The sequence below is a fragment of the Eutrigla gurnardus genome, assembly GCF_963514095.1.
Source record: "Eutrigla gurnardus genome assembly, chromosome: 2".
Lineage (NCBI taxonomy): Eukaryota > Metazoa > Chordata > Actinopteri > Perciformes > Triglidae > Eutrigla > Eutrigla gurnardus.
Window position 1 is genome coordinate 29,521,108 of NC_139916.1, and position 27,466 is coordinate 29,548,573.

At 42.7% G+C, this 27,466-nt stretch overlaps 1 protein-coding gene across 7 annotated transcripts in view; it reads left to right on the forward strand.

Annotated features, from left to right (window-relative positions):
• The window catches only part of LOC311023379 (dedicator of cytokinesis protein 3-like), a 229,237-nt gene that overhangs the window by 151,546 nt on the left and 50,225 nt on the right, over positions 1-27,466 (forward strand). For all 7 annotated transcript variants that reach the window (XM_084025179.1, XM_084025180.1, XM_084025178.1 and 4 more), the window contains exons 6-14: positions 7,300-7,448; positions 8,515-8,599; positions 11,564-11,605; positions 11,874-12,028; positions 18,789-18,870; positions 20,423-20,483; positions 21,288-21,435; positions 24,616-24,704; positions 26,658-26,783. In XM_084025179.1, the coding sequence (XP_083881305.1) occupies positions 7,300-7,448; positions 8,515-8,599; positions 11,564-11,605; positions 11,874-12,028; positions 18,789-18,870; positions 20,423-20,483; positions 21,288-21,435; positions 24,616-24,704; positions 26,658-26,783 (937 nt within the window). The remainder of the gene's footprint in view (positions 1-7,299; positions 7,449-8,514; positions 8,600-11,563; positions 11,606-11,873; positions 12,029-18,788; positions 18,871-20,422; positions 20,484-21,287; positions 21,436-24,615; positions 24,705-26,657; positions 26,784-27,466) is intronic.

The following is a 27,466-nucleotide window of genomic DNA, read 5'->3' on the forward strand; positions in this document are numbered from 1 at the left end:
ACGTGATGATGACTACACCCACTTCTTCAAACATTTTAAAGTCTGCTCGATTTGGCCTTCGCGTTCTACGTGGACACCAACCTCCAAAGGATGCAGCCTCTGAATTGAGACATAAGTAACAAATCTAGGGATAAGTTGGGTCGTGAAGGATCCATCAGTTGGATCCTCTGTGTCAGGGAAAGAAGGGAGCATTTCATAGCTGCATTTGAAGGAGCTTTAAAATGGGACAGACTTGTCTCAGCTGATGTGACACATTCTATCTTCAGATGTATCCTCCAAAGGATGGACACTGAATTGGAACACAGCTATGGTGTTTTGTTTTGCTAAGCTAATATCTGAATATCTCCAATGAAACAGTTTCTTTAAACAGTATCATCATCTGAGATTAGCTTGTTGCTTTTTATAGTGCTGAAGTAGTAAAGATGTGTTAAAAGGTGTTGGTGAGTGTGTTCGTTCCTGCAGGATCTGAAGGTGTGATTACTCACTCCAGTTGGGGAAAGAGGCAGTTAGGGAGGGAGGTGGGAGGGAGGAGGGAGCCTATATCCACAAATAGTCGGCACAAAAGAGATTTACACTCTGCAATAAAAAACTTTTAAATGCTCCGTTTGTGTGTCAAAGTGCCGTATATCTCTATTTGGAGTGCCTGCTAAAGGTGGAGACGAGACTCTGCTCCCTCCTGTTGTCCCAGCTGGTGCTCCTGTACCAAGTCTAGTTTGACGGACTCAGAAGAGCGTCAAATGCCAAAGCACATCCACCCACTGACTGGGACGGCCAGATGTCCCACATTAATCGACAGTGCTGTTACTGAGAAGAAAGAATGAGTAAAACTAGTACATAAGTATCATCGTTTTGATTCTTCTGCTCCCTGTTGACTCGATATCTGCCTGTGTTCTCGCCGTGATTGTTCTGAAGAACCATTTTTGAAGGTGACAGACATCCGTAGACCACAGACCAACATGTGAGTGGATTCTAACATGTGAATCACTCACATGTTGGCTCTGTGGCAAGATTTGTTTACCATTGTTCATCAGTAAGAATCCCCAAAGATAAATAAAGCAGCATTTAGTATTTTGGTATTTACCGTTTGGGGAGTTCTGCACCAGGATCTGGTCCAGCAGAGCTTGTATTCCTGATGTCCATGGATGGATTATGAGACAAAATGGCCTTCATAGATGTTTAGCCTCTTTGTGTTGTTGTATTGTTTCACTTTGTTGTTACATTTTCATTTAGGGCATTTAGCAGACACTTTTATCCAAAGCAACTTACAATGAGTACATTGTAGTTGTTACGCATCTCTCTGTGGTTGGCCTTTTTTCTAATTTGTAGTTCTCTTTGAAGTCATTTTTAATCTCTTTGTAGTTGTTTTGTATATTATTATACCCTTATTGTGTGCCTTTGAAGTCACTAACCTGTTGAGCTCTAGCCATATTTTCTAAAAAAAAATAAATACCCAAAGTAAATGAAGACTTGCTCCACAATTATAATGCTCATATGTTCTTGGTGTCTAAGGAGAGTTAGGACCTCAGAGAATGTATTACCAGTGTCAAAAATATTGTGTCTGTTACTATGCCTGAGTAAATTGGAATAAATCAAAGGAGAAATGTGACATTTCTATCCTCGCCTATTGTTTCCCTATTTGACAGGAGGCATGCTATGCTAGCAATGATTCCAGGCACAACGATGCCATTGATCACCTTCAGCAACTCCAATGTGCCAAATGGGTTACTATCGACTTCTAAATGGAAAATACAGCTTAAGTCCACTACAGGAGTCTATTGTCATCTACTGCAGCTTTTGGGTATGAAATGTACCTTGCTTCATTAACTTCTTCCATTGTGCACACTATAAAATACATAAAAAACAACAACAAAATGTATAATTGTGTCTCCACATGTAGTAGAGTAGTTTTATTATACCAATAAATATGTAATAAACAAATGCCAATGTGCAATAAAAAAATTATAAATAAATAATAATCCAACCAAATTTAAAGTAAAACTTGCTCATTTGCAATATAAATGTAAATGATCAATGTCAATGTGCAATAAGAAAACAAAATAGACGCAACTTGTCAGTTAAGTTTCAGTCATGACTTGAGACGGCACGTCTTGAAAACAACATCAAGCCATGCGTGTGTCGTGACGTGATGACGTATGTATAACAGGCAATCGGGCTGAGGCCCATTTGGGCTGGAGCAGTGTGAGAGCAAGCTGGCGGGGGGATCCCCGTGGGGGGGGGGTTTGTGCACCCGAGTGGCCACAAATGAATTATTAATACTAATTTTTATTTATGTCTATTATATATCATAGTTATATCATTATTCTGTATATCTTCGTGCCTTCCTGGCTGGTTTGTAGGTGAAGGCCAGGGGCCACCCTGACACTTAAATAAATCCATGATACTGTGAAATGCTGTGAACGGTAGCCTTCTCATTTATTAAAACTCAAAAACATAATTGAACTCCTGGAGGTTTGACTTCCATATGTACTCTATAGAATGATGCTGACAAACAACTTCGCACCTGCTTGTCTTTCAGTTATTTTGTTGGTATTTGAGTCATAAGCACATCTTGAAAACAATATTACTGAACTAAAGTCATCTCAAACCCAGATATATTGGCGCCATTTGCTTGTGGATGCACATGTTGTTTGCCGTTGATTCATTTATCCGGTTTCTCACCCTGATGTTGCCAGGGATCCAGAGCTTTTCCTCCGTGTCTGCAGCACTAAGGGTGACAAAAAGCTTTCTTCTGTTATTGAGGTGAACTTGAGTCGTGCACATTCTTCACTGTTTCCTCCAATGGCTGACAGTAGGCCAGCCCAGCCCAGGGCAGCTCTCTGGTGTAGATGTGAACCTTGCTGCTCGCTCAACCTCCGAATGTAAATAAATATGAGTCTACCGGTCTGTACGGCACTTTTATTGCTGCTGCTGTGAAAAAAACTTTGATTTATGTGCTATAAACAGACCTGTATGAGATTCCCTGAGCACAATGCACAAACCAACAATGATGAACTGACTTCTTCTGAAGGATTCTACCTGTTGATGTGGAGTGTTGATACATAACAGGGATGGCCTTATGTTTACAGTGATGATCTTTCTTTTATTATCAAAGTACACATATCTAAATATGTTCACAAAAGCATCCGTGTTTTAAGTTTGCCATTGATTCTAAAGAAACAGAAAAAAACATTTTAGAAGTTGACGAAAAAGTCTGTGGAAAAAGTCTTGTCTGTCTCTCAGAGACTCACATGTTGGCTCTGTGGCAACATTTTAAAAATAATAATAATAATATTAGTAATAATAAAATGATAAGATTTCTTTCCCAGAGTTCATCATAAGAATCTCCAAATTAGAAAAAATATTTTGGTCTTTAGTGAGCCCCTCGGCATCTGATTTCGAAGCACCTGAGTCATTAGTCAATGATCAGAGCAACTACTGTAGTATAAAGAGTGAGAGTCAAACAATCACAGGACTTTGAGATTGTGTTTGTGTCCGTGTGAAACTAAAACTAAACATTAACATTGTGGCAAGTCCTTACTCAAGTTCAAATCAACCAAGATCTTTTGGACCTGGTAAATGGACCTGGATTTATACAGTGCTTTTCTAGCTTACTAGCTACTCAAGACGCTTTACAGTACATTCAGTCACTTTTACCCATTCACACACACATTCATACACTGATGGCAGAGGAGCCGCCTGCACTAACTCATTCATACACATTCACACACCGATGGCCTTCGGGGGCAATTTGGGGTTCAATATCTTGCCCAAGGACACTGGTGTTTAGACTGGAGGAGCCGGGATTCAAACTGCCGGTTGGTTTGGAGGACGACTCGCTCTCCCTCTGAGCCACAGCCGCCCCCAACCTTTTCCTCAACCATACTGGTTTTGTTGCCAAACCCAACTTCCTGTCGACAAAGACACTATACATGTAACAGGTCTGTGATGGACATCCGTATGAGTCGAAGCAAGGAGACCTCTGGAGGCGGTAGATGTCTTATGAAGAAACATTAATTGGTGGCCGATGGCCATCGTGAGCAATGACAGTTATGAAATGAACAGTGCAGTGCCAACCCAAGTCTGCCCACGGTCCTTATGGGAAGGGCATAAGAAACCCAAGTTATCTTGGGGACACTGCAAAGGCATCTGTATTACGTCTATAGGTTAAACGGAAAAACTTTGATTTCAGCATCAAAGACACAATAGTGTTTTGTTGACCTTGCACCGCTGGGAGAAGCAGACACTGAATAACTCAGTTAAAAAGGGAACAAACTCAACAGATGACGTATTAATCTCACACTGACGGAATCAGGTAAAGAAAATAATTCCCTCACAAGGTGGAAAATGACACTTTGTTACTGACACGTCCAAAACTATCAGAAGGCGGAACGTTGACTTGAGTGCATTTCACATATTCATACTAAACCTGGCTGTTGTGATACATAGCTAACCCTAATGAGATGACATGATGAATGATATCAATAAAAGAGAAAATGATTAAAGTGTTCTTTGTCCTTTTAGATGATTGCTTGCGCTGTGAGAAATGTTGTTCCTGATGCAGAATTTGAACATGGCCAGTCACAGATTCACAGTGTCTCCTTAAAAACAAATGCTAAACAGATGCTGGGGAGATCTGCTGTGTATTACTCTTGCTGTTGCTTAGCAACTCCTAAAACTCCATTTGAAACAAGACAGTTTTTGGCTTAAAGTTGTATAAGTTCAGGGTTTTTTTTCACATTGAGTGCAAAAAACATGCAAATCCCTCAGCAGGACTTCACAGAGAACACTTTACAAGTTGACATTCAGATGTGATTTACCACCTACTTACCTATTCTTTCATGACAGTGTTGTCTTAACCTAAAGTTGGTTTTGTTGTCTAAAACTAACGTTAGTTTTGTTATCTAAACCTAACGTTGGTTTTGTTGTCTAAACCTTACGTTGGTTTTGTTATCTAAACCTAACGTTGGTTTTGTTGTCTAAACCTAACATTGGTTTTGTTGCCTAAACCTAGCATTGGTTTTGTTGCCTAAACCTAACATTGGTTTTGTTGTCTAAACCTAACGTTGGTTTTGTTGTCTAAACCTAACATTGGTTTTGTTGTCTAAACCTAACGTTGGTTTTGTTGTCTAGACCTAACGTTGGTTTTGTTGTCTAAACCTAACGTTGGTTTTGTTGTCTAAACCTTACGTTGGTTTTGTTGTCTAAACCTAACATTGGTTTTGTTGTCTAAACCTAACGTTGGTTTTGTTGTCTAAACCTAACGTTGGTTTTGTTGTCTAAACCTTACGTTGGTTTTGTTGTCTAAACCTAACATTGGTTTTGTTGTCTAAACCTAACGTTGGTTTTGTTGTCTAAACCTTACGTTGGTTTTGTTGTCTAAACCTAACGTTGGTTTTGTTGTTTAAACCTAACGTTGGTTTTGTTGTTTAAACCTATGGGAGATGGCGTCCTCAGTAGATCTGTTGAGCTGTAGATATGTTTAAAAATGCCACCCTATCCACCCTACTGGCGGGCGTGTAGACATTTAAAAACACAAGCTTTACGTTCTCATATTCTGCTTGGACTTTCAATAAAACACCTGGGATTATTTCCTCAGTGATAAAGGAAATGGGTAAAACGTTTTTGGTGAATAAAATCCCCAGCTCAGACTGGATTTGTGGCTTAAAACAAGCTCCCCATTAAAAGCCCTCCTCCAGTCACTCTCATTGTCTGCTGTGCTGTGGGTCTCCTAGACCATCATCACGTCGATCCTCTTCAACTCCATCAACTTAAAAAGAGATGCTCTTTTAAATTCAGCCCTGGCTCCGTTCAAGTTTGAAATGCTGATGTGAATATCACACATTAATGGAGAGAAGCTCAAAAAGGAAACCCCAGTGATAAAACATGTCAGTAAATAAAAACACAGGATACTCTGATTAAAACTCATGTTCTTCATGTTGATTTGTGCTCTTATTTTCCTGATGAGTTTTCTGAGCCAGTAGATCTCATGGTCCGAGAGCACCTCTTTGGACCGGCCAGACTTCCTGGTGAGAGGGCGAGCTGACTGAATAAACAGCCTCAGGTTGGAAAAGTGCTCCTCTACAACAGGAAGTCTGGCTCTTTTGGTGATCTCTAAAAATGTTTTATATCAGTTGGAGAGTAGAGTGTGCTGCTCTTTCTGGGTAAGGCAGAAGTCACTCTCCAACTTTAGTTTTGGACGTTGATTCCGGGCGTCCTGATTCCGATGGGTTTTTTTTTCTAACCTTGAACAGATCATCATCATCATCCAGCAGATCCACACACATTGAAACATGTTCATTTGTGTTTGTGTCAACAGTTTCACTTTCTTTGCATTCATCATTTTTATACAATGATGCGGGGACCACGGTCGGGGCAGCCCCTCCACTCCGCATCCAAAACATTTCATAGTCTCCGACCATGTAATTCAAACCGTCCACTTTAAAGGAGAAGGACAGGTTGAGATCGCTTGTCGTGTCTTTGAGGATCATGTACACCTTTCTCCGGTGACACACAACGTGTTTCAGCTGCGGGGCCTAGCAGCCCAAAAACACAATTGTTATGGGTGAGACCAACTGGCCATAGCGGGACAACTCTTAGCCAGCAGTTCATTTTTAAATGAACGGAGGGGTGTTGGAGATCGTTACCCTGGTAGACGCAATAACCAGCAGGAGAACGGAGAACCAACTTTAGTCGTGCTAACCATGAAGATAACGATTGCTCCGTTCATTCGGGAGGCAGACCTCACGCTGCCGGACCCGACCACCTCTCCCAACGGTAGCTATCAGTTTGATGGCAAGATGCGAGTCAGCCGCTCAAACACGGCAGCAGCAGCTTCCGCCACTGGCATGGTGCCAACCATGGGGGAGAGAGAGAGAGAGAGAGAGATGATTTATGATTTATTTATTTAAATGTCAAAAAGTTGCTTGTTCGAGTCTCATCTCCTCAAATGATCTTTCTAAATAAACCTATTGTCAAAATGCTTGCTGATTAAATTCTGTTGAGTAATCGCTTTATCTTGATTGTCAACACTTTTGTGCTACGCAAGCTACTTAAGGTGCACTGACAAAACGTTAGAGAGTGTTCATGCAGAGAGAGAGAGAGAGAGAGAGAGAGCAGCTATAACAGCGTGGGTGGGTTGATGGAGTAACAGCGGGGGTCCGGGTCCATAACTGGGCCTCGTGGTGCCCGAGTGGGACATCTTATCAGCTTCTTTACAGAATGAATGCAGTGAACAACAGATGAGTGTAATGTGTAATCTCTCTCTCTCTCTCTCTCTCTCTCTCTGTCCGTGTCCATCAGAAACACAAGGTCGACCTGTTCTACAAGGTTCGCCATGTGATGATGGAGCTGATCGACCTGAGAAGGCAGCTCCTTTCTGGTCACCTGACGCAGGACCAGAGCAGAGACGTCAAGAGACACATCACCGTCAGACTGGACTGGGGCAACGAGTGAGAATACATGTACACACACACACACACACACACACACACACACACACACACACACACACACACACACACAATTTTATGAACTAGACATCAAGGAATCTAAATGGATGCAGATTTACAGTAATAATACACTTGTATCCACTCTGAAAGGAACGTCTCATTGTATCAGTCTGCTGCTTTTATTTGATTTTATTCTAAACTTAAATCAATTGAGGATGAAGTTATGACATTGATTCATACATGTCAATAACTACTGAAGAAGAACACATGGAGGTGTTGATGTAGTCTGTAACTCAGCGGGGCAAATAAAAGCAGGATTGGAGGCAGGTGGATGAGGAGACAAGCACACCGCTGATGGAAAACCAATGAAAAGGAAAGAAATTCCCCGTTGGCTTGAGATTGAGTTATTAATGCTGGAGATATGAAAGGTGGGCGCATCACATCTGTAATGGTTTTTTTTTTTTTAAGCTCCAGTCCACCATCTCACCGGAGAAGGTTATTATTATTGTTATTGTTATCATCAGTATTTTTTATTGTCATCATAGGACTATTCATAGTATTTAGGGGATGTCTTTCAGTTTTTACTAACATTAATACTGTTGAAGTGCTGTAATTATTAATAGTTCTCGGCACAAATTGTAATTACATGCTATATTAATATGAAATGTTAGACATATTAATGCATGAGTTCAAGCTGAGGCTAGTGGCCCCTTAAACAGTGGCATACAGTGCCTACATATAGAGTGCTGCATGGATCAGGTTTTTTTGTAGGCCAACAGGAAGTGAAAAGCTACAGTTAGTTTGTAAAGGAACCACACCACAGTCACATGACCTCACATCTCCATCACTAACCTAAAGGTGGACGAGCATTCTCTCTTTCTAATATAGTGTGTGTGTCGTTGTGTGTGCAGTTTTTTTTCCTGTATCCATGCCAGAAATACTATCAGAATGTACTCTCTCTCTTTGTCTCTCTCTCTCTCTCTCTCTCTTTCTCTCTCCCTCTCTCTCTCTCTCTCTCTCTCTCTCTCTCTCTCTCTCTCTCTCTCTCCCTCTCTCTCTCTCTCAGACACCTGGGTCTGGACTTGGTGCCCAGAAAGGAGTTTGAGATGGTGGATGAAGACCAGATCAGCGTGTCAGATCTCTATAAGATGGTAAGACCTTTATTTAGTGCAACTGCTCACACTCTGGATAACATTGGGCAGCGGAGTATTTCCATCTGAGATGAAGGTATCTTGTGTGAACATGAAACACCCAGTAATCCCAGATTACATCACTACTATGAATGCAGTATAAGAAAACCACTCAACAATGGCAACATTGTCCCGAGTCTGAAGATGCAAACAGGCTTATGGGGGATCTGATGGATACCAATTTATCTTGGCCAAGACATCCTCTTCCATGCCCTTACAGTCTAGTTAGCAACTGGAGATCTATCTCTTAACAGATGAATATGAATGCAAATAAATGGTTAAAATGACAGCTTACGATTCTAATAAATGTTCTCTGACACGTGTTTTTATCCAGGCAAAGATTGTTAGTGAGTGTTATTTTAGCCTTTTGTGACTTTCATCAAGCCTCCAGGAAGAGCACCGGACTTTGAGACAAATTTACTTTGAAACAAATTAACGGTGGAAACAACAACCTCCTATTCGTCACATGATGCGTTCAGGCCCAAAAGACTTACATTGAAAAAGAGACGTCTGTAACTCAGTGGATAATATTTTTTTGATGTGAATCAACTTGTGAACACTTGAATACTTGTGAACACTTGAATACTTGTGAACACTTGAATAGCACTTACTTAAATCATTAGGTCCTAAAAGTTGTGAAGATCACTAAAAGCTGAATCCTGAGAATACTGAAAGTTGAGTTATTTTTCTTCCTCCGCTGATTGAGTGATGCGGACGCCTGCAATAAGACCCATCTAATTGTATCTACATGTTATTCTCAGGAGTCAAAATGCTCATCTCTCTTTCCACATCCATGACTTGCACATGTTTGAAGGTTGAACTAATAAGATTGGATTTTAAATCAAGTGCTGTCACACCACATCCCTGGCTCTGATGGTGAGGCAGGTTGGTTTTATTATATTAAACAGTGATAAATAGACAGGTCATTATAACACCAATGAAACATACAGCGATATTTTCAGTCTCATCAGTCCCGATTTCATTGCTTCAGAAACAACCCTCAGCTCTTGCTGTTGCTTTGCTGTTGGATGATAAGGAGGGAAAACGCCCATCAAAGTGCTTGGGTTCACGACAAAAATTCATTCAACTCATTTCCTCAAAACATTCTGCATGTGTCTCTCATATGGAAGCTGTCAGTCTGAACTCCAGGGCTGTTTATTTTAGGAATATTCAATAGAAAGCTTGTGAGTTGCTGCAATGTGAGGAGAATAATTCTTGGTAGTTCATGGTCTCGTAGTAATTCATCATGTTCTGTCTCCTGCATCAGTCCTGCTTTAAATAGTCGAGCTATAGTCAAACACTGTAGTCGTGGCGATTCCCCCTTTGTTCCGTTGCCTAGAGACGGATCTGGAGACAGGATGAGAGAAACAGGAAGAAAGAGAAACACAGAGATAACATGGTGAAGTTGATGGATGTTAGGATGGAAGTCGGGGAACAGAAACTTGAGTCGTTAGCACTTTGGGGAGGGGCAGGTGGCAAGTGGGCCATTAAGTGTGAACTATTCATGTGCATTGGATGGGTCACCTGACATATTAAATACCTAAACTCCCCACTAGCCAGTTAGAGCTGAAGAACCTCTTGGATGAGAGGAGAAACACCTTGAAAAAGCTTCAAGCAAGTCCAGTTGCCTGCAATAAAGGTTGAAAGATCACCAGGGTCACCTGAATGACTGACAATCTTCAAAGACAAAACATTACAAACATCTATGCAGCAAAATACCTTTAAAAATAACATCTCTTTACAGAAATGTAGATGAACAAAAGAAAGTGATTCAAATTCTTCCTGGTTGGTAATTTCTTTATTTTCCATAAGTGAAATAACCAAAGTTATTATTTCTTTCCTTGTGTTTTGGTTTCTGTTGTCACATTTGAACAAGAAAAGGTCATGATGAAGGAAACACAATATAGTATTAAACTTCGTTGATCGCCATGGTGAAGGTGAATTATTGCTGCAGCAGCAGAAAATGTTTCAGAATACAACATAAGCAATAAGAAACTTACCAGAATCATACTAAAGGACAACAATCTGTCACTTAACTGTTAATATAAAACAAAAGTGAGCATTTATTTGTAGTGTATAATATTCATAGTAATATGCTCACTGGCTGTTCATGTATCCAAACAGGTATCAGATTATACAGATGAAAATGTCTCTATGTGTATTTAATATTACATCTCTGATATCAATACAAACAATGAAATAGTGTAGTTACAGCAAAACATTAATAGCATTATTAATAGTGAACATATACCTGGGGAACCCCCAATAAGGACGTGAGTCCACAATAAAATGTCCACAATGTGAAAACCTTCAAAGGCCGCTATGAATCCGTTTCTTGATCCAGCTGATCTTTGAAGCGTCAGAACATTTCTGATTGGTTACCTGGAAAGATTTAGTGTTGAGAAGTCAACAAGAAATGTTTTTCTTCTTCTTACTTCAATTAATCAAACTCTTCTCATCTAATACAGACTCAAGAGATTTCGAGAGACAAGTCAGAGTAATGAGTCTCGGAGGAGTTTAAGGTCTGCTTCGTGTCTCCGAGGAAGACGATGAAGACGACAGAAGGAAATACAGAGAGTACATGAGACAAAGAAAGTAAAGGAAACAAGCAGACTAGATGATAAAAGAGAATAAGAGACGGGGAGAGTACACAACTAGAGATGAGAGGAGGCAGGACATGGGAAACTAGATGAGAAAGCAAGGGAATGAGAGGAAAATACACAGAGACGAGGAAATGAGAAGAAAGGATAGAATACAGCTAACAAGGAAGGGATAGGAAACAAAGAGAGGCTATGAGCCAATGAAATAGGGAAGGAAACAAGGAGGGGAGAGGAACTGAGGAAAGGTGAGGAAATGAGGGGAGGAGACAAGGAACATGATGATTAAGAGCTGACATAACATCTGGTGTCTTTCCGTCTTCCACAGCATCTGTCCAGCAGACACAGTGTTCAACAGAGTACCACACAGGTAAAGTACTAGTACCACAGTACAGGTACAAGTTCAGTACAATCACTCAAGTACCATACTGAAGTACATTTCCCCATGAAGACCATTTAAACAGGAAACAGTCCAGCACCATAACACAAACTGTTCAGCTGCTTTAATGTTTCAATTGTTTTACCAAGCTAGTGTTCCAGGGATGATTATGCAATTAATATTCAATGTCTGTACAGGACTACAAGGCCCATAAACGTATCAAATTGCCCAAAATGCTTGTTTTGTCGTGCATTTCCAGGGAGACAGTAACCGTCAGCGACACGGGGAGCCGTGCAGAGTTCCAGTACCACACCACCTACTGGTCAACCTAAAGAGTTTCACCTACAACAGCATCGGAGAGGACACGGACATCTTCTTCTCTCTGTACGACCTGAGAGAGGGGAAGACCATCAGGTAGAAACCGCTCACCACGTCTAGACCTGCAGGAACCGATGTGTTTATACACGTACACATACTTGAAAAGTACCTGAATGGACTAGTATACAGTGTAACGGAGGACTTTTAGTACTATTTGTTCATCACTACACTGACGTTTTTATTATAGAAATAAAGATTATATTGATATCTGCTTTAGATACAGTACTGGCAAAGGATGTACATGGTCCATCTGCTGTCTCAACCTTTCAACCACTATCTCTCTCTCTCTCTCTCTCTCTCTCTCTCTCTCTCTCTCTCTCTCTCTCTCTCTCTCTCTCTCTCTCTCTCTCTAACACACACAGACACACACACACACACACAGACACACACAGACACACACACACACACACACACACACACACACACACACACACACACACACACACACACACACACACACACCATCACAGTTAGTCTGTAGCAACCTCATTATTGACATTAGCAATTCCTTAACTGTTAGCATTGTGATTTCTCCACTAATGCATTATTGATGGGACTCATTATGGAGGTCATGTATTATTCACAGCAGCTCCGTAGGGGCACTCACCACTATTTGTTTCACATTATGTCAGGTGTGTGTGTGTGTGTGTGTGTGTGTGTGTGTGTGTGTGTGTGTGTGTGTGTGTGTGTGTGTGTGTGTGTGTGATGACAGTAAAAGGGGAAATTGTTCCCAACATGAAACAAACTCATCTGTTTGTTCATTTTGTTTATCTCTCTCTTCATTGAAAACCTGCTACACACACACACACACACACACACACACACACACACACACACACACACACACACACACACACACACACACACACACACAGCCCACAAATCATTTTGACCTTGGCAGTCGGTTTTTGATATCTAGTCTGACTCAGCATTAGAGTGTAATGACAAGACCTGCTCGTCTGAGACGCTCAGATCGGAGAGGTGAGGAAACGAGAGAGGAGAGGAGCGAGGAAATGAGGCAGGAGAGGAAACAGGAGAGAGGAAACAAGAGGAAAAGAAACAGGAGAGGAGAGGGAATGAGAATGGAGAGAATACAGAAGACAGGAGGAAATGAGAGAGAAGAGAAGAAACAAGAGTTGCAACGGAAGAGGAAATTAGAAGGGCAATATAAGGAAAGGAAACAAGGGGAGAGGAAACAGGAGAGAGAACAAGAGGACATTAGGAGAAGACAGGAGCGGAAAGTAAGAAAGAGAGGTTTTTTGTTTTTCAAAAGTCCCTTTATTGCTCCACTGCAGGGAGACACCACATCACTGTGATGTCACCACTTGAACTAAAAGAAACATGACCGAAACATGTCCCATGTTAAAAATATGCCACGCCTGCAGTACAGAGCTGTAAAAAGTTCCAGTTCCTCGGTTTCCAAGAGGAAAAGCTGTTTATCGTAGCCCAGCTCTACTCAGCAAAAGTCAAGCTGTATTGAGCCAGCTTGGTCCACTGTGGCACAGCAGTTTTTATGCAGTCCGCAATCTAGATGAGGTGATTTTGGCCACTTTATTAGGTACACCTTGCTACTACCAGGTTGGACCCCCTTTTGCCTTCAGAACTGCCTTAATCCTTCGTGGCATAGATTCAACAAGGTACTGGAAACATTTCTCAGAGAGTTTGGTCCATATTGACATGATAGCATCACGCAGTTGCTGCAGATTTGTCGGCTGCACATCCATGATGCGAATCTCCCGTTCCACCACATCCCAAAGGTGCTCTATTGGATTGAGATCTGGTGACTGTGGAGGCCATTTGAGTACAGTGAACTCATTGTCATGTTCAAGAAACCAGTCTGAGATGATTGGCGCTTTATGACATGGCGCGTTATCCTGCTGGAAGTAGCCATCAGAAGATGGGTACACTGTGGTCATAAAGGGATGGACATGGTCAGCAACAATACTCAGGTAGGCTGTGGCGTTGACACGATGCTCAATTGGTACTAATGGGCCCAAAGTGTGCCAAGAAAATATCCCCCACACCATTACACCACCACCACCAGCCTGAACCGTTGATACAAGGCAGGATGGATCCATGCTTTCATGTTGTTGACGCCAAATTCTGACCCTACCATCCGAATGTTGCAGCAGACATCGAGACTCATCAGACCAGGCAACGTTTTTCCAATCTTCTATTGTCCAATTTTGGTGAGCCTGTGCGAATGGTAGCCTCAGTTTCCTGTTCTTAGCTGACAGGAGTGGCACCCGGTGTGGTCTTTTGCTGCTGTAGCCCATCCGCCTCAAGGTTCCACGTGTTGTGCGTTCAGAGATGCTCTTCTCCATACCTCGGTTGTAACGAGTGGTTATTTGAGTTACTGTTGCCTTTCTATCAGCTCGAACCAGTCTGGCCATTCTCCTCTGACCTCTGGCATCAACAAGGCACTTGCGCCCACAGAACTGCCGCTCACTGGATATTTTCTCTTTTTCTGACCATTCTCTGTAAACCCTAGAGATGGTTGTGCGTGAAAATCCCAGTAGATCAGCAGTTTCTGAAATACTCAGACCAGCCCGTCTGGCACCAACAACCATGCCACGTTCAAAGTCACTTAAATCACCTTTCTTTCCCATTCTGATGCTCGGTTTGAACTGCAGCAGATCGTCTTGACCATGTCTACATGCCTAAATGCATTGAGTTGCTGCCATGTGATTGGCTGATTAGAAATTTGCGTTAACAAGCAGTTGGACAGGTGTACCTAATAAAGTGGCCGGTGAGTGTAGGGCTGGCACCCGGGCACCAGTGCCGTCCAGACCAGAAAACGTCCAGGATGGCTGCTTTATCTCTTGGCTCTTGGTGGCATCAGAGCAACAAGTCTGTGCCAAAGACTCAAAGCGACTAAGTTATTGGCAACCAGATTGCTTCCTCTATATGACAACAGAGGTAGCAGCCATTTCCATTGAGACAAACAAGCACTGTCACCCCCTCTTTCCCCTACTAAATTCCTCCAGGCAGACGGGCACTGCCTGATCCCCCCACTGTCCCACCAACAAGGCCTGGATCACTGCAGATACAGCAGGAGGACCCTTATTGCCCGAGGACAACGGCAGTGAGACTCCACTGAGCAGACCTCTCAATCAGCGCAGCAAGGGCTCAATACCTAGACTATATAGTTGACCTGAGATGGCACAACCTTGTCTTATTCCTCACCATACAGGGATCGGCCGACTCAGCACTGCCCCTGTCTTCACCTACTCTATTTTCCACTGCTGCCAGAAGAGCGCCACGCTCTGGCAGAAAATACTGTCGTGCAAGGGTTGTTTAAACACCAGTAGGATTTAGTTATTTGCTGACAAAGGGAAGGTCACTTGTCTATAGTGAAGTCAATAGTGCAGTTAAAATCCCCACCACTAATTACTTGGTCCTGATGGTGGTTCATGAGCTAATTTTTGTAGTCAGGTGAACAAGCTCTGTCTTTTCCCTGATTTGGGGCGTAAATATTAACAAGGCAGAGCGCTCTTTTCTGACAATCAACAACTGACCCTTCACCACCTCAGAAGTGCACGACAGTTGCATTTTCAGTGTGTGTGTGTGTGTGTGTTCTTCAGTGTGTTTCCTCTCACTATTGTACATCCAGTAATCCCTGAGAGCTGGTCGGATCTCAGCAGGGGGTTTCTCTCTTTTCTTTGGTGTTTTGGTTTCTTTGAGTCCTCAGAGTGTCTCTGGTCTCCGTCCCCCCATGAAGACTGAAGACCATGTTTCAGGGCCGGCAATTGTTCTCTGGAAACCTCCCAGTTTGCAGTGCAGGAGGAGCAGTATTAAGGAATCATTTCTATTAGATTATTATTGTTTCATTTTGTGATTCTCCCAGTTTACAGTTACAATTAAATGTCATTCTTTCTGCAGACCGTCTAACTGCAGTTTTTCATGTTGCTTTTTTAAATAAGACTATACGTTTTTGGTCAGGATTCTGTAATGCAACATAAACCCTCAGTGTATTGTAACAGTAACCACGTTCACATTGATGAGCTGAAATGAGGTGGATCAGACTTAAAAAGGGAAAGTTCAGTTTATTTTATTTGTTTGATCTAAAGCCACCATTCGGTCACCATTATGTTCCTCTCTCACTTTCTTTTTTCTTCAAACTTAAAATGGACAAGAGAAGTCGTCTGTGTGTTAAAATAAAACATGACCCCCTGCATGATTGGTGTCTTTGTTTTGATGAAACTATAGAATATACGAGAATATGAAAAGATATTAATCAGTAGGCGGAAAGAAGTAAATATTATGCACAAAATGAAACCAGCACAATTTCAGTGAGGACAGAAGTGCGTGGGGATTGAGATCATAAAATGCAAATGTTGGTTCAGAGTCCAAGAATATTTGACAGATTAGCAGATTAGGGGATGATCAGTGGACGGGGTAGCTGGGAGCATAATTGTAATGGTGGGTGGCAATGGTGGCTGGTTTGAATCCCCTGAACAGGTGGAACAACCTGGGAGGACAGTAGAGCAAGTAAGATCCTTGTTTCTGCTCTACTTTTAAGAACAATTGTGTGGATAAATAAAGTGTCCAGTCATGCTGTGTGTGTGTGTGTGTGTGTGTGTGTTGAACATTTTCGCCTGCTGTCACCTGAGGGATATTTACAGATTAATTCAGCATGCCTGCGCTCCACCTCCTCCCACCTACTGGTACACTCCGACTGTTTGGGGAGAAACATATTCATTTGTATGTGTTGTATTAGTTTGTGTGTCTGGGGGATCAGAATAAATAGTCAGACACGGTGGGGATTTGTGGGGATTTGTCGTCTATTGCTGCTTTTGTTTGCAGGGAATTGTGCAAACATGAGAAATAACCCCAGATCGTTGTTTTCATTGTGTGGGTGTAGAAACTGAATATTAAAGACTGAGGTACAGATTTGTCCAGGACTCACATGTAGATCAATCAGAACCCCCTGTCCTGACTCAGGTTGATCTGGTTCTCCTCAGACCCCCCTGTCCTGACTCAGGTTGATCTGGTTCTCCTCAGACCTCCCCTGTCCTGGCTCAGGTTGATCTGGTTCTCCTCAGACCCCCCTGTCCTGACTCAGGTTGATCTGGTTCTCCTCAGACCTCCCCTGTCCTGGCTCAGGTTGATCTGGTTCTCCTCAGACCTCCCTTGTCCTGGCTCAGGTTGATCTGGTTCTCCTCAGACCTCCCCTGTCCTGGCTCAGGTTGATCTGGTTCTCCTCAGACCTCCCCTGTCCTGACTCAGGTTGATCTGGTTCTCCTCAGACCTCCCCTGTCCTGGCTCAGGTTGATCTGGTTCTCCTCAGACCTCCCCTGTCCTGGCTCAGGTTGATCTGGTTCTCCTCAGACCTCCCCTGTCCTGGTTCAGGTTGATCTGGTTCTCCTCAGACCTCCCCTGTCCTGACTCAGGTTGATCTGGTTCTCCTCAGACCTCCCCTGTCCTGGCTCAGGTTGATCTGGTTCTCCTCAGTTCTCCCCTGTCCTGGCTCAGGTTGATCTGGTTCTCCTCAGACCTCCCCTGTCTTGGCTCAGGTTGATCTGGTTCTCCTCAGACCCCCCTGACCTGGCTCAGGTTGATCTGGTTCTCCTCAGACCCTCCTGTCCCGACTTATATTGGACTAGTTCACCTTTGTCCTGATCTTTGTTAGTATCTGTATCAGATGCCAGAACAGAGCTCTGCTTTGTTGAGAGATTTAGTGCAGATTGCAGCACAAACCATAACTTATGTGAGATGAATTATGTCTCATTTTATTTTGATTCTCATTGACAGGTTGAACCACACCAATGTGTTCAGTTAATCTCTTTCAACATGCAGCCAGGTGGTGTTTTGTTTGTGTATCAGAGGGAGTGAAAACTAGCAGATAAATCTTCTCATGTGTCTAAGGCTAAACTTGATCGATGCCATGATTGAATGAAAGCATGTTAGTTTAGTCATATTCCCCTGGATGAATAAGGGTTAAAGAGCAGAATCCCTGACACCGGCAGACAAGGATTCGCTGCTTCAGAGTTTCCTCTCTGGAGTCCGGAGGGAAACGAGAGGAGGAATCAGAAAGAAATCTAAACTCAAGTCTGAGCAGGACATTAAGATGAGCTCACAGTCTTATAGTGTTATCAATATATTTTACATTTAGCAGACGCTTTTGTCCAAAGCGACTTACAATAAGTACATTTGTCAATGTACGCGTCAGGGCGTGTGGTTTGACCAGTGATTGAAGGTAGATGGGCGCCGTTCCATTGATGGCCTTGAAGGCCAGTGCCATCACCTTGAATTGGATGCGTGCTGCAATATATAATTGTATCTCCCTCCACATTCTCAAAGGATCTACATTACTACTACAGCCGTGTTTCCATTCATGTTTTTTTATGGAATCAGGATCTGGGAATCCTACGTTCATGGAGATATAAGTCCAGTCTCAGTTTGATGTTGGTTCAGAATTAAAACAGACAAGAGACGTTGTTTGTTCAAGGCAGATCATCCTTCTGCTTCGTGCTGTTGGCATGAAAGGTGACCTTAAGGACACCTGTTTTGTTTCCAGTTGGCAACCTCTACTTTTTCTTCTACTGTGTTTACTGGTAGATTACAGCCATGTCTAGACTATATCAGCAACTTCTGATTCACTTTTCTTTTTTGGCAGCCTGATGATAGAATGGAAGCACGACTTGTCACAAGCTTGATCACACCCGTAGACCCGTAACACCCTCCACTTCCTCTGTGAACTCCTCTTAGGTCAAAGGTCATGGAGGGAATCAGAGTCACCGAGATCAAACTTTTGTTCCAAAGTTGAATCTGTTGTTGTATTTGTGTGTTTCAGTGAGAAGTTTATGGTAAGACTGAACAAGAACGGAGGCCCTAAGAATCCAGAGAAGGTGGACCGACTGTGTGCACTCTTCACGGTAACACAGACACACACACACACACACACACACACACACACACACACACACACACACACACACACACACACACACACGCACGCACACACACACTCACACTCACACATATACACACACACACACACATATACACACACACACACACGCACACAAGCAGTCGTGTTTTCATTACTTTTGGGGACAATGTGAGATATCACATATACATGTCCCCACATGACTGGTAAAACACAACCACACACACACACATGGTCATATAAAATGTGAAGTATAAGAAGCAGGTGGTTGGTGTAGTTTAGGCAGAGTTCATGTGAAGACCTTTGACCTGTGACCCATATAAAAGTGAGCATGCATCGCCCCCTGTTGCTCTGTTGTAGCATCAACCTGAACAGGATGCAGCTTCAGTCTCAGTCATGTGACTCACCTGTTGATATGTCGATGTGAGGCTCCTCGAGTTTGTCTAGAAACCTCATTCACGTCAGTCTCATTTAATGAGTAGATAATTTTGTGTGCAGGTTTGTGTGAGTGTAAAGGAACGTAGTCGCACACAACGATGCAAAGTAAAGGCAATGTCTGCTCTGTGAGTTACTACGGCTAGGAGTTACAAATATCTAATAGGCTTGTATTGCAACTCTTGCATTAGACAGACGGACAGACAGACAGACAGACCTCATTAATCCCAAACTGGGAAATTATTTTGTTATGCCAGTTGTCAAAAACTACAGTTATGTTAACGACACATCTCTAGTCTGAAACTTGTCATTTGGTTTTCTGAGGGTTTTCTCCACTGAAATACCTCCGGACGTCCAACCAATTAAAGAATGTGATGAATAATTGAAACAGACAGCCTGGTCTCTGAAAATATATGTGCATCGTGGTCCTCGTTTTTTACATATTTTCTTACTAATAAAGTGAGACGAGTCATGTTTCAACTAATTAAGTTCCACCCAGCAATCTCCCCTGAAGAGATAGACGTTGAGAGTGAAGACTCAATCTGTAGAAATCCAGTTGTTTTGGAGTCGTTCTCATACAGAGGAACATTCTACAGTACGTCTTTGATAATGAGAGTTGAAACAGACAACATCGCATCAACATGTCTGCCTTCTTTGCCATCAGAATTTGAGGATAAGATTGTGACTTGGAGCTCATGTTTTATTTCCTTTGACAGATGGTTGGCGAACACAAAGTTCCACATCAGCTGCAGCCGTCTTGCTTGTTTTCGCCTCAACGCTGCTCCTCATAACAGTCATTGTCTCAAACACGCCATATTAGATAAACGGTTGTGATAAATAATAGATGAACGTCACATCTGAAGTTTGCTGTTGGGGACCAGACACGTCTGCCAGAGCAAATACAAGTTTGCTAAATCATCTGGTTCCCGTTTTGCTGCTTTTAGCAAATATTTAAATAGAAACCTTAGGTCCCGCTTTGGAGCATTTCGTCTCCACTTTCTTCAATTCTTTCACTGTGACGTGATTCATTTTGAAACATCAGCGTTTTATTTGAAGCTGCATTTTCAGCTCCTGTGTGTTTTTCTGTCTCCTGGACTCTTCAGGATCTGAGCAACAAAGACATGAAGAGGGATCTCTACATCATCTCCCAGGTCATCAGAACAGGTGAGGCCGTAGTTTCAGCGCTGCACGTGTAGACAGAAGCATCACCGCGGCTGAGACGAGACCGTCCCCTTTCAAAGAATCCTTCAAATGCAGCCCAGAAACCCGTCCTTCTATTCCTGATTCTGAGGACTGACAGTTCTTTCATGACCCAACGTATCCCAAGATTCATTGTGCTGGCGATGATTGGATTTTACTCAACGGCGTCTACGAGCAGTTCAGCAATGAGAATAAACTCTCAGTCTGAAATATATATCATGAAGCACATCCTCCATCATCATATAAATAATATAATTATAATAATATATAAAGTAACACGGATCAAATATGATCTTTGGCTCCATTTTAATAAGATAAAGTTTCCTCTCATTTGCTCTTTCTTGTCAACCGCAGCTGGTTGCTAGGCGACAGGAAAGGGCCGACCGTCTCATTTTTTTCAAGGCTCGGTTCGATCACTAAAGGACGCAGCCGATGCTGATGGCCTCCGAACAACTAGTCGGACACACAGACAATCTGCAACACTGACGCAATGTTTACAATCCAGCCTGAAATAAGCGAGTCGGTGTTTGAGTCGGCCACAGCTTCTTCATTAGATGCTGGTAAAGCATTTACATAGGAAACTAAATCAACAACCACTTGTTAATGAAGCTGAATGTTCTCGCTGTAATCAACATGTCATGTAGTCTGTACATTGCTGCTAGTACTGACTGTTGTATTGCCATTACAATACAACACAATACAAAATAGTTTGTTTGCTTCCAGCTCAGACAGTCGTATGTCTTCATGCTGCTGATGAATGTGTTTCAGGTCGCATGCTGCTGAATGACAGTAAGAAGGGTCCTCCGCATGTTCAGTACCGCCGGCCGTACGGCTGCGCTGTCCTCGCCATGAGCGACGTGCTGCAGACCATCTCAGAGCTCAAAGAGGAGAAAGACTTTGTCCTGAAGGTCTACACGTACGTGGACACACACACACACACACACACGCGCACACACACACACACCATGATTTTAGTTTAAGGAAGTAGTAATCAGGCTCTCATTCAGGATGTAATATATCTAAGAAAAAGACATAATAAGCTGTATGTTATTTATAAATAGATGTTTTTTAACTCATTTTTTTTCTTTTCTTGATGATGAATTTTCTTATAATCAAACTGTATTTATTTAAGAGTACAATGCTGGAGTCAGTATTTCTGTTGCTGGTTTTTAGAACTGAAGTTTTTTTAACTTGCAAGCCTGTGATTACTGTAAAACAATAAATGGAGTCATTGTCACCAGAATGACTCTAATGTTGTTGCACAGCAGGTCCAGACCTTAAAGTCCAGCTGAAACGAAAAATGCCTTTTTAACTCTTCGAGATCACATCAACATTTCAGTTTTCTTCCATCAGCTAGTTTCAACCAATTATATCATGACATCCATCCAGAGAAGGTGAGGATTTAATCCTTTCAACCAAATTCCTTCCAACATCATGGCCTGTCTGTCCTGTTGCACTGGAAACACGTCACCATGCTGGAGACTCTGGAAACGATGTTTCAGCTCCACGTGAAACTCTTCAGAGAGGAAGAGCTAACAGAGGAATGGACTCATAAGATCAGAACATGATTTTTTATAGATGAGTCTGCAAGTTCAAAAGTACTAACTGTACCAAGTTAAGACAGATACAGCAAGTAAGAATTCATGAAATGGATGCAATTAACCCCAACTAGCTAACACACACACACACACACACACACAACACTGTGATGACATTTTCTTTTCAGAAGAAGGTCATAAACTGACTGTTGAATGTAGTTCCAAGTAACATAAAATGTATTTTAACGTCCCCGTAGAGAAAGGTGTTCTGCAGTTCCAGTGGAGATAAAAACAGACAACATCTCATAGCTTCCATGTAACAGTTTGCACACCTTCTGACATGGCCCCACGTTACCTGTCAGTGTTGAGACTCTTAATGGACATAGGGCAAAGTCATGGCTAAGAGAGAAAATATGACCCTGCTTCTCTCAGGGGATGCTTTAGGGGCGGGGCTACCTTGTGATTGACAGGTCGCTACCACAGCGTTGCTACTGCGGCCTCGCTACAGTCGCAGTTAGCTACTATGATGTTGACACTTCTATTGTTGACACAGCTCAATAGTTGACATCTTTCCATCCTATCCTTTCTCTCACTCCTTTACCTCCTGGAACAGTTCACCCTCTTATTGGTGTTTTCACTTCCTGACATTGAATTATGTAAAGGAGAGCAATAAGAGAGAGCTGCAGACAGCAGCTCACTGCTTTGTCTCTGCAGTCTTATAATGCCATTAGGACTTGCTTCTCTCTCACACACACACACACACACACACACACACACACACACACACACACAGAGAGAGAGAGAGAGAGAGAGAGAGAGAGAGAGAGAGAGAGAATTGATGGCAGACATTAGGGAATCCCTCCCGGCTGAAACTTCTGAAGACTTGCCTGCAGGAGCCTCACAGTCACCACATGATGTAATTGTGTGTGTGTGCGTGTGTGTGTGCGTGTGTGTGTGTGTCTGTGTTGCCTCACAGCAGCCTGAGCTGAACTCGCTTCACGTTTTTCGGGTGGTTACACATCTTCTCTGCCAGCCTGCCTGTCATGTGCTCACACAACTTTACTGCATTGTGAATTACCTTTTGAGGGATATGCATTTTGTCGTGGATTATGTTTGCTTTTTACATAATATGAAAACGTGTCAAACGAGTCTGGGAGGTGGTCTGGGTCTGACTTTCACCACGAGTTACTATAATACAATAAGTACATTTGATGAAAGAAAGAAACCACAACATATAATTGCCGATAAAGTAAGAGCTAAAATAGAAACAAGTGTTCGGTCCTCATCTGAGTAAAGTAGTAGATGGGTTATGTTCGGCCTCAATACAAGTGTAAACAATTAAAAATGGGGCAGCAACCTACTGAAAAGTGAAGCCAAAACTGAAGTGCCTTAAGGCTCGGTTATGCTTCCACGTAGTGATCACGCAATGGCCACACAATGGCCACGCAGTTGCTTGGAGACCGTGATGGTTCTGCGTTGGGTTTACGTGTCGAAATGTAATTCAATGCCACACCGGTAAAGGGCGCTATGTTTTTTGTAAAGACTGACCGACCGAGACTCTTGATGTATATCGTCGTTAGCCTCGTTATAGCCTATTTGTTTACCTTCCGGCTTTAAACAGCCACAATTTTTCAGTGTTCAGTTTCTTTGTGCAAAAGCGACAAGGTGCAAACAATAAAAGTATTAAAATTTTAAATAGCGGTGTTTATGAGTGGAAACCGGAAAAGCGGTCTCCAGCGGATGTAGTTAGCAGACCAATCACAGCCAATGCCGCTGCATTGGTGCTGCGTCGCCTCGACGCGCGTCTAGGATTTTTGGGAGGTGCACGTCAGGCCCTTGCGGTGGACGTAAGGGGGGTCCGCAAGGACGTAAGGGGTCCGTAAGCCCCCTTGCGTTGTGTCAACGCGGAAGCATAACTTGGGCTTTAAACTTGAACTCTCTCTTCTGGCCATTAAGGGGCGATTGTGATTCTGATTGTAAAGAAGTCTATCAGAAAATTACCTTACTTCTCACTTGTTTTATTATATAACTACACATTGTAAACACAAGTTTATGATCTCAATCTCTAGTTTCACGTCTTCTTCAATACAACATGATCATTTAGTGAATGAGGGGCCATTTAGTGTCAAACAGACCAGAACGCAGGGGATGCAGTTTGGCCAAAATACCAAATTTGAGGCTTCAAAACGGTAGAAAGGCAATGGGTTCTACTTCTTACTTACAGTCTAGAAATTGAAAACATAAAAAGGCACCACGTAAAATGGAGCATAAACATTATTTCCAAAGTCTCTATCTTCTGGATGGTGATGTATTTCAGAGTGAAACTGGAGAGACTGTGAGGACGTAACGTTGGAAAAGTGGTTCAAAAGATCTTACAGCCTTTTCTAGTTCTGTGAGGTAAAAGGGTATTGTATTTTTTTTCAGCATGTATGGATGTGATTTAAAAAGGTGAAAAAGGTTTTCCATTTGAGGAAGACTTAAAGAGAGAACTTGGGAAAAGCCATGGGGTTTCCTTTAGCTGCAGACATTTTACGATAACATCTGTTGTTTTATTTCAGGTGCAACAATGAGAATGAATGGTACCAGATCCATGAGAACATCATCCGCAAGTCCAGCACCAAGTACACGGCTCCCAGCACCAACTACGGTAGGCTGGACACCATGTGTGGGATCTCAGCAGATCTGTGACCCTGCTAACATGAATCACTACGTCTCTGCATTGTTTACCCTTGTTATAGGTTAGATGTGTTAGTGATGACGTTTTGAAGACACTAATAAACTTAGTTAGACACATAAACACAGTTAGAAAGCAAACACACGAAGCTCCCAGCGGCGACTCGTCCAGTTTGGAGAGCAAACTGACCGACACATGCAGGTCAACACTCGACATCAGCAGGGAAATCGCCCTAATTGGTGTCTCTGCAGGGGGCTCGGCCTCTGGTGCTCTCTCGTTTGAGTCGGTTACCTGCGGCTGCACAAAGTTAAGACTACAGGATATAAGTGTTGGTACGATGGTCACTATGTTATTATTATAGAGTCATAAAGTCACTGACTTGGCCCAGAGGCATGACAGACGGCCACGCCATTCCCCGACCAATCACCGCTGCTCATCTTTCATCAGGTGTGTGATGTCATCACTATGCTCAGAGGTGCAAAGTGCCCTTTGGCAAGAAACTGAACCCCAAAGTGTGAATGTGCCTGAATGAGTTAGATTAGATCAGATAAGGCAGCAGGCCATCAGTGTACGAGGGCCTGTCCACACGAAAACGTTTTCAGTGCGTAAACGCAGAGGTCTTGTGCGTTTCGCCCTGCCGTCCATACGGATCCGGCGTTTCCGCGACGTGAAAACGCACTTTTTTGAAACCAGCTCTCAGGGTGGAAAAGAAAAAAACGGCACCCCTCCGTTTCGTGATCGCTTTCGTGTGGACGGCGAAAACAAATACGCTGACGTCATCGCCCCGCTCCTCGACCCTCGAGCCTGACTTCTTCCCCCGCGATGTCTCCTAACAACAACAACAACGGCGGCCTCCGTGCTCGTAGCAGATATTCTGCTCGTCTGTACGTCGGCGTATCAGGGCCGCTGTATGAAAAAAAACGGAGCTGAGAGAGGGGGGCGATATTCCGGGGAAAAAGTTGCAGATATGCTATTTTATTACGATGCTAACAAACAACCGCTAGCTAACTTCCCATGAATGTAGGCATTTATTTGTCTAATTAATCCATCCCAACGTGTGACAACGCCTCGTCAAGGTCCTTAGGGTGACGGCTGTTGATGCTTATTGTTGGTTTTATTTATACGGGACAAATTGTCATCTTATGGGTGTTTATTGATCGGGTGGTCGGGCGGAGATTAGCCGTAACTCTCACGTGTTGCCATAGCAATGGCAAACATCCGGTCAAGCTCCGTCTCTTCTTCTGCGTTTTTGTAGCAGAAACAGCGCCGCATATAGGCCTGGAATATGTACTACAGAATGTAAAAAAACCACCTTGAATGGTAAGAAAACGCTACAGAAATGAAGTTCCATATACTCAGCGGTTCACTGAAGTAGCTCTTCTATTTCTCTCCATCTGTTTTCTTTCTTCTCTCTGTTATATCATCCCTCGAGCTGGGCCCGTTGCCATAGTAACACTTTCTCTCCATGATTGTTTACAGTTGTTTACAGATCAATATGTACTCCTATTGGCCAAAGTGACAATTTTAATATTGATATTGTATTAAATAAACTATTTACATTGCTAATATACTTGGAAACAATTGCTTCCTCAGTCCACTAGGTGGTGCTGAGTTTTTTAAGTCAAGTCAGCTGATTGTCAGGATGTTGGTCAAAATAAAGATGGAGTGTTGTTCAGTCTGTCTGCTTGACTGTTTGACACATTGAGCTGCAATGACTGAAGGACATAAGTCTCCTTAGATCAAACAGATGTTTAAAACAAGGTAATAAATCACAATCTATAATCTCTTTTATCACAAAACTCAATGTTCATATCTGTATTGTGCTAACATTGCATCATGTAACCCAGTAACCAGGGTTTTAAATGTGGGTTTTAAGTTTAGTTTCCTTTGTTGTGGCCTTACATGTGTTCCTGCCTCTGCCTGCAGGCCTCATCATCTCTCTGCAGCTGCTGAGGGGCGACATGGATCAGGTCCGCAGGGAGAACCCTCTCATTTTCAGCAGGGCCGTGGCTATGACACGCAAACTGGGCTTCCCTGACGTCATCATGCCAGGTGAGTCACATGTCACAGAGGAAGAAGAGGGGGGAAGTTGGAAGACTGAACTCTCCTCCATCAATATTCACTTGTCATTCAGTCTGACTGCAGCTTTAGTTAAAGGTGTCCACTACGTTAATATGTTGTTATTTGGTTTCATTAATAGATAAACTAGCACCACTTTTCTATAGATGAGCGATGGAATATATTTAAGTGTTATATATTCCACCTGGATTAATGAGACGGACCTTCATAGATACTGTAATATGCATGTATTAACATTTTGGTTCCCCCCACTGGATGGTGACCTATATGGCTGCCAATGTCACCTACAGGAGGCCCCTGGTTGCTAGGCTCCTCAACTACTCCTCCCGTCTCTTTGAACAGGGTCACAGAAGAACCTTGAAATGTATTTCCTGAACCACACAGGGTTTCCTAATGGTTCATTTAAAGGTGGAGACTTTGTACACCGTTTCTCCATTTCACAGTTTGATCTTTGCTCCTCGCTCACGATTGCTCTTCGATTGGAGGATTACCAACTTGGAATTATCATCTTCCAACTTGTGATAGATTGCAGCATATTTGAGAATAGTCCAAATGTTGGAGAGACAAAACCAAATGGTTTAACATTCATCCTCCAACTGGCCTCCAAAACAGCAACACAGCAACCTACACACAAACAATATGTCCCCACACCTGCC